Source organism: Cydia amplana, chromosome 14 (assembly GCF_948474715.1).
Source record: "Cydia amplana chromosome 14, ilCydAmpl1.1, whole genome shotgun sequence".
NCBI classification, from domain to species: Eukaryota; Metazoa; Arthropoda; class Insecta; order Lepidoptera; family Tortricidae; genus Cydia; species Cydia amplana.
In genome coordinates, this window is record NC_086082.1 from 14,954,950 (window position 1) to 14,966,974 (window position 12,025).

Genomic DNA, 12,025 nt, shown 5'->3' on the forward strand with positions numbered 1-12,025 from the left:
AACCCTACCTTATAGTTGTCAAGACAAGTCTTTAGTCTATTCCCCAAAAAAGGATTTGTGCTTACACGCAGTATCTTATTGGCGATTTTACGATACTTCGTGTAATGACCATGAACCTATAATATTACGGACAGAGTTTCGCTTACAACACAACTGTGATTCCAACATCCACCAGTTTCTAAGTATTTGTCGCGTGACACACACACATTCACAGCCCACATCCACCAGTTTGCCGTCAGACGAATCGAAACGTCATTGAAGTAAACATGTCGAAGAAAAATATAAAATATGCCGGCATGCGTAGTTAAATCCTGCTAGAATTGTACCGATCGAAGGAAAAAAAGTCACGGAATAACTTTTCATACTTAAGTTTATCAATTAGTACGTAAAATCACGATAATTTGTTGTTTATAAATTATCAAACTGCAAAACAGGAGTGTGACCAGTAACATGAATAGGGTAATTTCCCGAAAGTAGGGTAATTGATACCCTTCTTATTAAATCATTATGTGTGTTGGACTTATGTGCTTATTGTGTCTTTTTTCTTTTTCCTTGTTTGTTTTATTTTGTTACTGTGTTTTGCGACAATAAATGACTTTTTATTTATTTATTTATTTCTTAGGTAAATGGTTAAATTATTGATTGTGCATTTCAAACTAGGTCAGTATGGTAATTTCCCGATACTAAGGGGCGATACTTAACGTTTGTTTGATATGTATTATAATTTTTTTGTTGAAAACCAGATATGTTTCAAGTTAAATGTATAAATTAAAAAACAGGACGAACTTGATTTCATTACGATGCTAAATATCATTAGGTATTGAAAATAATGTTTGCACAAAGTAATTGTGCAATATTGCGCATTTTCAAGACCTATAAAATCAGATACGTACACACCTTTTTTATTGTCTAACGTAAAACTGTCCTAATTTTTTTATTTGAAAACAAGGACGATATTAAAAATAATTGTTTCACCATTAGGGGAGAATTTGTGTTACATGGTAACACTCGTCTACACGCACACATTCAAACCGTCCGCCATTGCAGTGTCACAGTTTGTCTTAGGTGACAGTCCGTCCGTAATATTCTAGGTCCATGGTAATGACCACTTAAAAAATGTTGAATGAAATACAGTGTTGCCAACCTTACTTTAAATGTCATCTCTGACAAATAAGTGAACCATAGACATGTTTTTTTTTATTTCATTCATTCATTCTTTTCCCGTCCGTACCCTCCATTTTTGCTACTTCTTGAACTAAAACTATTTGTTAAATTTACAATTTTATTTCAAAGTAAGTGCTTGGTCGTAGAAAAAGTATTGTATGCAACATTGTTTAACCGAGTCAAAAAATACTCGTGGCGTCTTTATTAACAATTTGAGGCGAATTGACCTCTCTTAAACAACGGTTGCATAAAATACTATAATTTTATAAGTAAAATTGTCATAGATAATATATTCTATGGGAGGAAAGGCCGTCATAGATTAGAATGCGGGCGACGGGACACAACCTCGAGCTTACGGTCTATAATATAACCTTCAACATTTAAGTACGAGAGCTAATTTGAATATAGGTTAAAGGAATTCGAAAACGGCCTTTTTGCATTGTGCAGAAACACGTGACTTTTACTATAAAGTGTAATTCTATGGAACTTGCTAACTACGAGTACCTCTACGTAAAAAAACGCCATATTAAAATCGTCTCTGAATGTCAATTTACTAGTGACTTTTGTTTACATAGTTAGAAAGTTCCATATAATGACGCTTTAGTGTCAAATAGAAGCAGATCACGCTAAAATGTTCCCTTTCCACTGAGGCGAAGATGAGAGGAAACGAGCGGGATTGAACCAATAGCATTGGTTGTTATGTAATCCACATCTCTTCTCGCTCAGCTGGATTAGGTACAAACAGCAACACTCTTAACTGTCCATCGGTGGACTTTATGCCTTTTGTAATAAGGTTTACGAACTGTAAGTTAACAGTGTGCTGTGTGGGCGATGGTACAACCAATGCATTTTTTAGATTCCCGCACATCTCTACGCTCATCAGTGAAAAGGCAGCCTTAGTTTTTATGCAAATCTACACTTTAGTGAAAATCGCGACTAAATTGATCCAATAGTTACCACGCTAGTACGCAGCACGCACGCAGGTGTTCCTACCTATGTTCATCACTACATTTTTGCAAATAAACATAGGTACTTATCTTTATCTTTAGTTTTTGCCTGAATCGTGAACAGAAATAGTCTTGGCTTTAAAATAATTATCTAATACGTTCCTAAATAATTATGTATTTTGAGTAAAATCTTTTGCGGCCTACCGGCTTTTATCAAGTTCATATCAAAATCGTAGTAATACAAATGTACTAACCGGACTGGGACATAGTTAATGTAACTTATCTTATGTTCAATGAAACCCGTTTGTAGGTGAACGGTTATCGGTACCTTCCCGTTGGTACGGTGACCATGCAACAGGAATTCATATTGGAAATATCGAACAATATAAAATGTCACACTTTATTAATTTTGTACTAAAATTACAGTTGGATTGAGCAGAATGAGTTGAAGACTTGGCCAGTCTGACATTTTAGTACATAACTAGGATATTTAAAAAAAGGACGATAATATCTTACACGTCATTATTGCGCAATGAACTGTATAGGTAACCGTAATTATTTCATGACAATGGCTTCGTGCATATAATTTTTCAAGTGAAGAGGCTAAAAGTTCCAAAATGGCAGCAAAATTAACGTTTCCCATATAAGGCAGGTCAGTATATACGGTTTGCAATACTCCACTGCCAGATTACTGCATTCCTTTGTTTATTGCATTCTTGAAATGCAATGTTTTCTTATAATGTTGCGTAATTTTCATTGGAATTCTTTTAGAAAAATGCGGAATACAATTTAGCAATGCATTCATCCGATTACTACCGTCATATTATATCTCACTTAATAATAAAAAGAACGTGTAAAACAAATATGGACTGTAAGACAAAAGTATAGAGCTCAAATTGTAATATACCGATTATGCTTACCTTTGGCGTCTTAAATAAATTCCTCACATATCCAGACACGTAACGAGGCATTCCAGAAGTGTCGGGTACGTGACGCTAGTTTTTTGACACTTCTAGGGGCCTACCGCGAAAACATAATTTCGCAAGTTGCGGGGATCTTTCTCTTTTACTCTCATCAAGACGTATAATTAGAGTGACAGAGAAAAATGCCCCCAATTTCGATTTTCGCGGTTATATTTTACCCCTGAAAGCTAATAAGCCGATATTTGTCATGATAACGTTTGATAAGTTAGCTTCTAATTCAAAGGTATACTTGGTCAACCAGATCTTGACAGTAGAAAAGGCGGCAAATTTGAATAATGTAGGCGCGAAGGGATATCGTCCCATAGAAAATTTGAATTTCGCGCCTTTTTGTACTGACAAGATTTGGTTGACCAGCTATATATTATAATTTTTGCATGTTATTAAGGTAGTTGCCAGACGCATCACGTCCCGGACAAAGTAAATGCCGCTAAAAATGCAAATTCTCGCTGCGTAAGTCAGTAATGCCTCATTTGGGTTTAAATGTCTAGCCCAGACGTCTAGGTCTTATTTTATGGGGCTATAAAATGTTCTTAAGTTCCATAGAGATAATATAAGTATCAAACGACCATATTAACACATTCATTGCCACCCAGCCAAACAAGACATCCGCGCCAGGCCACAAAAATGTCTTCATATAAAGCTGTACTACCACGATCCCGACTATCGGGTCGTCCGGCCTGGGAACGGAATCATAAAATACCCGATAGTCAGGTTTTCGGCACTGAATGTGTTAATATAGCCTAGTACCTAACAACGTTACATCTAAAATAAATGTGTATAATCAGTGACAAATAAGGAACTAGCTAATTGACATATGATTGGCGGTAAACTCGGGCGCTATAATATGGCCGCTAATGTGACCATGTTGGGGTCATAATGAGACCGTCTCAAATTAGGCGAGATATTTATGGTGTGTCAAACATTTGACTTTACGTTTGTTGACAAAAAATATTAGTTCCTTGGAAAAAATGTGAGTTATGCATTGCTTTTTTGTCATGAACGTTATGATTGTTACTACATATTTACAGTTTCGATGAGATCATTTTTGGAACACTGAAAAGTGTACAAGTTTAGTCTTCATTTCAAGTGCCATCGTTTTAGGAATGTCAATATATTTTTCTATAATATATAGAGAAACTTACGTGTAAAATAAACAAATGTGTATAATCAGTGACAAATAAAGCATAAGTATGTTAATTGACATATGATTGACGGTAAACCCGGGCGCTTTATTATGGCCGCTAATATGACCATGTTGAGGTCATAATGAGACAGTCTCAAATTAGGCGAGATATTTATGGTGTGTCAAATATTTAACTTTACGTTTGTTGACAAAAAATATTAGTTTCCCGGAAATTTGAGTATTTGTATAGAGACTAATGTAATAGATAATATCAAATATGACATTTTAGGAGCTGCGTTGGCAGTTAAGTATTTATTTATCTTATGGCTAGGTTGCCTAAAGCGGTCACTACTAGGTAGGGTATTTTCAAATTTCAACCGACAACTATTTAGTTACTGACGCAACACGTTTACCCTCAGATTAATAGTCATTTAGACAATGTACATATTTCGGTATTAAGGTGTATTTTTTGTCTTAAATGCAAGTGACGGGCATCTGGTTTCACTTTGATCAGGTGAATCCTCTAACACAGCGGTCGGCAACCTTTTAGCAGCCAAGGGCCACATAGTAGTTAACGAAGTTGACGCGGGCCGCACTTTGTTAATATTGATGACTAGACTAGACATTGTCGTTTCTCAATATTACATACAAAATAGACAGGGAGGCTCGCGGGCCGCTAGTGACAGGTTCACGGGTTGCCGACCGCTACTCTAACACAAGCATCAGAATGTCATCGGGCGCCAAGATATGGAAATTTGCCCTTATTAGACCACAGATTATCGTGTAATATTTGCCAGAAGCACTGTAGACTGTCAGTTACAGTCATCAATTCTAATCATTCATATTGTTGTATTGTTGGTAGAAATGGCTCCCTCTGTGCACGGTGTCTCTATCTGTCGCACTTCTCTTTATACATGATACCCAAAGTACATAGCCGTGTATTTCGACCAAAAATGGCTTCTTTGTATCAAGTTTAAAATCTACACCAAGAGGCGATCATTTGAATGATTCTTGGACAAATAGGTTAATAAGCAGATATCTAACTAAAATTTTGAGATATCTCAATCTTGACACTACTCTAAATCCCTAAATTAAAAATCTTATTCCCCTCAATCTTATTTCTGGTAATCTTAGCGAGCTGAAGCGTGCCTTCCACTTGAACCGGTAGCTTATGTACCTACAGGGCATTCATAACCAGCACTACTAGGCGTAGTTCCCGTCTTTTGTAAAAACTTAGGTAAGTACTTAAATACGTGCTAAACGTTGTCTGGCCTGGTGGTGGTATGATAAATTAGTATACTGCCCTGACCTGATACAGTTATTTCAAATATTTACACCTGCATAGTTATGTTTTAAACCGTCTATATCTGTTCTACAATTTATGCGGTTATGCATGAATACAGGATTTTACACAACGTTGTGAAGGTTTTTACTTAAACCTCACTTTTATTACCTACACATTAGTTCCTTTTCTGACTATCAATGTAATATTTTGTCCCTTAAAGATACATCAATTAATTCTTAGAATATTCCTCAGAAGTCATGGCATAAAAATACAACTTATTTAACACATTAACTTAATGTGACATGGTTTCGGGTAGATTAAGATCTAAAATCATTAAGACTAATGACGATACCTTGGCCTTTAAATTTGCAAAATGATATTCCAATTTGAGGTCAATATGACAAATAATCGGAGCAAATTTCATGATTTTGGCCTTAATCGGCTGTCAAAAAAACTGGCAGTAAATTTAGATCGATTTCACTGGTTAGCGAGGTGTGGAAACCTGCTGGCTATAAAAGCTGAGGTGGACCGCTTTTGGCTGATGCAATAGCACCCACCCTATTGCGTTATGCTTGTTTACAATCTTTGCTGCATGCAAGAGGGTCTTCAAGCGATTTAGAATCGTTAGTGTAGGACCAAAAGGTTTCAATTTGTAAGTCTTTACTTTAAATCAAAACTTGCTGATTATTCAGTATTTAAGTTTAGAAAACTTAAGGCAGGTTTTGAAGTATTTCTATAGATGGAACTGAATAAGTAACTTGTTTGATATTTCTGCATATTTTGCAGAAATGTGCCTAACCGACTATTTAACGATGGCAGTAAATTAATTACACTTAAGGACTATTCAACTGATTTGTGAGTGGGGATGTCATGTAACTATATGTAGGTCCTTCCTTTAAAGCAAAAGATTCGTCAAATTATGGAAAAGATACTGATTACTGACGTAAGACAACAAGACAATCACTGATGATTTATTTTCTATTTGTTAGACGAGTTATGGCTATTTGTTATAAATATATTTATTACAATTCCCTTTGAATTGTAGGGAAATCACCGCAGTGTTATTATTGTTACTGGCATTTATAATTGAATTACGTTTCAATAACTGGGGATTAACTCTAAATAAACACAAAACATTTTCTCACAATAGTTCATAAATCAATCATCAGCTAAATATAACTGTACATTCTCTCATTCAACTACTTACATCCAAAGTAAGCGCGCTAACTGGTCTAGTCCTAAAACCTTAAGTGTGTTTTGTCATTGGACACATACGCCCTTTCATACGAGTACCGCGGGACACGTGGAGGCAAAGTAAACAAGCTGGTAACGTAACTGTTTGTTGTAGGTATATGGAACGTGTTGTGAGAACACAGAAAGCTCAGCTGCTAATTGATACTGCATTTTCAGCTTTATTACGAACAAAGTTAGGTTTAAATTGTTAAATGACTTTTACATTTGATCTCAGACCCTTGGTATAATACAAACTTATAAAGGTTAAGAAAAAATAACATTTAAATGTCTGTTTTACAAAAAGTTATTTGAGCTTAATTCAATTAAATATTGGAAAATTACTGCGCGGTACTGAAACCCGATATAACGTGGCAATTGTTGCAAACACAGATAGTCGTTTTTCCATATGCAACCAAGGACTTTAAGGTGTGTCCAGATCTAAGAATGCGCCGCTAGTACGCATGCTAGTTCGCTGTAGTTTGCGCGCTTACGCATACGTTGCGCACAACCTCCGCTAACATCGCAACAAATTATCTATATTTGGACGCACCTATGGGCAAAATACAGTCGCCATCGGATATATCGGAGCTGCCAAGGTCTTCGTGAATGAGCAAAGCCTCTATTATCAAGAAAAGTTAAAATGCATGTTAAGATATTTTTAATCACATTGACCGCTCCAATAAATTTGAAGGCGACTGTACTGTTTCATTGGCCTAAATCAAAATCTTCCACTAATATAGTAATGCGACATAGTGACCGCAAAGTCATTTATAACGAAATCTCTGTTTAAGTCAATGACTGTATGCACGTGCAAAATGATGCACGTATATAATTTAAATGCGTAACTAGTACCAGATGCAATTATAATTGAATTTCGTTGGTTAGTTTATAATTTAGTCCCATAGTTAATAGGTTTGTAATGACTCGTATCACTAACATAAACGTGACCTATCTGCAGAATGAAATCAATTATTACTTAATATTATTAAACAAATGTGTGTAATAAAACATGTTATTACGATACGGGTTAACAACACACCATAAAAATCAATGTCACCAAGCGAATCGCAACCGACATGTTTGAACAAGTCCTGTCCTTTCGCTTGCTATTTACATGGTCACACTATTGCCTCGCGGGCGGGCTAGTGACGTGACATCTGAATTACCTTAGACATCGCAAAAACGACTTTAATCATAAGCTTACAAGCTTGACTTTCAAATAGTGGGAATAAATAGAATTTGCTATTATTTTTGCTGTATTCAAATATAGACTTAGGAGTCTAAGACGCATGGTTTAAATTGGTGTACGTAGGTTAAATCGGATATAGATTAGTTTTAATTGATATTGCGGAAACTTGTAAAATAAACGTGCATAATATTATGCTTTCCGGTTTTATGAGCAACATGGATAGGTGTCACAATTGATAACCGTTTAACGGGGCTTTTATTAGTTGAGTTGTTTCTTACTTTCATTTATTTCCTGTTCCGTTACAGTATTGCAATTTAATAGCATAGTTATAGTTAACCAGTATTGTGGTCATAAATAATAGTAGGTACATTACGATACAAGTGCGATAAATAGGACATTGACAACGAGCGGCGAGAGATTAAAACACGACCAAAGGGAGTTTTGTAAGTCGAAACGAGTTGCGAATAACCTATTCGCACTTTATCGTGCAATGTTTTACAGTAGGTAAAAAGACGGGTAATCTATATCGCGGGCGAGATACTGTCGCGCCAATCATGTGGTAGACCTACTGCTCCGATGTATCAGCGGAATCCGTACAGTTAAAAGGAAAAATGTTCTGATTCTATCTGTTCTGTTTCTGTATTAGTTTTAAGTTTTATTTTTTAATTTTGGGTGCCCCGAAAACCAGCGCCGTGTCTTAGGGCTCATTTAGATGGTGCGAGAACTCGCATGCGAGTTTCATTACATTGCGTCATTTGATCGGTCGGTTGAATTGATGTAACCTCAATGGTCCGCAATGTAACTAAAATCGTATACGAGTCCGCGCGCCGTCTAAATAATCGAGTCCTTACTGACACCGCTTATGCTAAGCGGCATCCTATTTGGTGTACTTTTCTTTATTTAATTTCCTGTTGTCTAATGTGTGTTTTTTTACGCCAAATATTTTTGAAGTGAAAACTTCTTTAGCGGCGCTGTGCACTTTTTGAGGTGGGGAAAAATGTTAAACTCGAGACAGCGTAAGACGATCACGTGACCGTAAGACGGACACGTGACCTGATCGAAAAACTGTTACATGTAATGTCATTGAGTTTTTCTTTAGTGAGTTTCGCTCTAACTGGTATTAATATAACTAGAGTACTAACAGTGATGTGCTTAGGGGTTTCAAGTAATTAACGCTAACGCTAGATGGCGTTAACCTCATTTATACATAGTGCATTTCAGTGGCGGCCGGTAGCTATGTATTATGGGTGTTCACTCACAATAAAAAACAAAAACTAAACCTACACATTCAATTAACCGTCGCAAAGTACCTAGATGTCGGTTTCCGTCCACCCGGTCATTGAACTCTCTCATAGATTTTCGGTATTACGAATATCTTGACGACCGATAGACGCCAACTGCAGTTCATTTTACAAATGGATATAATGTTTTTATTTCAATTTTATGAAAAGATGTGCTAAATTGTTAATAACACACCTGTTTCGCTCCAAACAAACTCACCGCACAGCCGCAGCCGTCGCTCGCGCCCGCGCCAAACACAAAACATATACTTAGATAACACGAAAAACAAAATAAGCTAGTTACTTTTATGACATTCACACAACACAACCACGGTGTTTTTGCATATTGATCTGATTTAAAAAATATATAAGTTTTTGTTTTTGACTAACATTGCTACGAAAGTTCAAGGTCGTCCATAATTTAACTCGAGTCGATTTTGTAAACTTTTTCACATTCTCACGTTAAATTCATTAATTTTTAAACACCTCACAACAAACAGATTATGTGCTTTAACTGTTTAAACTCTTGTTTCATTATTTAGAATGAAAAAAAGCCAAAATTGCATTCCCGCACATAATTTAAAATTGACTAAGGTCTGTTTAGAAACACGTGACAACATCAACATGGCGCGCGGGATGCGCGCGCAAGGTCAACCGGGCTCGGCTCGGAGCGCCGCACCGATTTTGCCTCTTCCCTCATAGAAAATCTTCCGTTTCACGTGCGGACCCACAGTGAAACTTCTCTTTCGCTCTTATTGAATTTCCTATTGATCGAATGTACTAAATCTTTTTCCATAGGAGCGCAATCCAAAGCGCTCCGCTTCGCGCGTTACCTTTGATTTCTATGAAATTATAGGAGTACGCCGTGTAGGTAGTGGTGAGCTGTCTATAAACTTATAATGAATAAAGGTTATTATTTAATTGGTATTGAGTTTTTTACGATCGATCTTAAATAGTAATATATTAAATAGGTACCATAATTTCATTTTGATTATATATGGGAGTGCACCGCACAAGCGCACCTTAAGGCGGGCCGCGCCTGGTGCATTTTGCACTAGTCATTGAGTTTTCACTTCTGCCGGCACTCCCTGAGTGCAACCCGTTGTTTTTTTTTCTATTTCTATTTTCTATAAATAAATACGTACGTGTTTGATGCTGTAGTGTAGGATGCTCTCAATATAAGTGGGCAGTTGGTTCACGACGGTGAAGTATCCGAAGACCGAGCAGGCATGAGTGATGATGATAGCCCAGACGGGAGGAGAGGTAAGCATCTGGCACCAGGGTACCGGCATATGCTGTGGACAATACGTTATTTAGATTGTGGACTCGAATGTCCATTTCCCCGAACGTCCAATCCCTTTATGTCCAATTACTCGAATGTCCAGTCGCTGTACGTCCAATTCCCCACATGTCCAGTCCCTGTACGTCCAAGGGGCTATTCATAAATTACGTCATTTCAAATTGAGGGGGGGGTCTGGACATCGGATGATGGTAGCATGACGTGGGAGGAAACGGGGTCATTCGAAGCATGATTTTTGGATGATTTTAGGGTGGGGGGGTCAAAAATCGATGACGTAATTTTTGAACAGCCCCCAATTCCAAATTTATTCGTAAACACAATTACATAGGAGTAAATTACATGGGAGACACTGCCACACAGTGGCGTTATCTCAGCATAGTGGATCCGGATCATGAAAATCATCATCAATACATCATCAAGAAAAACCGGACAAGTGCAAGTCGGACTCGCCCACCGAGGAGGGTTCCGTACTTTTTAGTATTTGTTGTTATAGCGGCAACATAAATACATCATCTGTGAAAATGTCAACTGTCGAGCTATCACGGTTCATGACAGCCTGGTGACAGACATACAGACAGACGGACAGTGGAGTCTTAGTAATAGGGTCCCGTTTTTGCACTTGTTACATAAGTTGGCGTTGTGCCAGTTTACATATATATTCGAAATCTATTCCTAATATAAATAAATAAGCGGGCGGGGCGGCGGAAAGCGCCGAAATTTTAAAACGTAACAAATATAAGAGCCTCGGTAGAGAGTACCATTTTGTACCATTTGGAGTTGAAACTCTAGGTCCATGGGGTCCCAGCGCGCATAAGTTGTTCGCAGAAATCGCGAAGCGTCTGGTTGACGTAACTGGTGACCGAAGAGCTGGCGGCTACCTCGCACAACGTATCAGCATTGCGATACAGCGAGGAAATGTCGCCAGCATCCTTGGTACAATGCCTCAAGGGCCTATTTTAGATTTAAGCTAGTTTTTAATTTCTTTTAGTAATACACTGTATATATCTTGTTTGTAAATAAATGATTATTAAAAAAATAAACAACGTTCTAACGTCAACAAATCGTAAGCTTTACCAATTTGCAAAGTGCAAGTAAGTAAATACAAACTAACGTTGCACAGTTTTGCATATTGGCAAACATTTTGAAGGCGTGGCACAGTTGCTGACGTCATCGGCTCAAGGATGAGACAAACTCGCTTTGAAGTCGTGAAAATAGATTAGCGAAAAATATTTACGATGTTTTCGCCAAGATTGAAAGAAACGTCGCAGAATTTTGCAAATTATTAAAGTATGGAATTGTGGGTATCTGTATGGATATGAATTAAATTAATAATTGCGTCGTAAGGGCTGATTTAGACGGCGCGCGAACTCGTATGCGATTTTAGTTACATTGCGGACTGTTGGTTACGTCCAATTCAACCGACCGATCAAAACCCGCAATGTAATGAAACTCGCATGCGAGTTCTCATATCGTCTAAATGAGCCCTAATAATAAAAATAAAGTCACATGAAAAATTGCATT

The 12,025-nt window shown here is 37.2% G+C and overlaps 1 protein-coding gene across 1 annotated transcript in view; it reads right to left on the reverse strand.

Annotated features, from left to right (window-relative positions):
• The window catches only part of LOC134654368 (sialin), a 76,006-nt gene that overhangs the window by 13,233 nt on the left and 50,748 nt on the right, over window positions 1-12,025 (reverse strand). Inside the window, exon 7 of the mRNA XM_063509832.1 lies at window positions 10,350-10,499. Within this exon, the coding sequence (XP_063365902.1) occupies window positions 10,350-10,499 (150 nt within the window). The remainder of the gene's footprint in view (window positions 1-10,349; window positions 10,500-12,025) is intronic.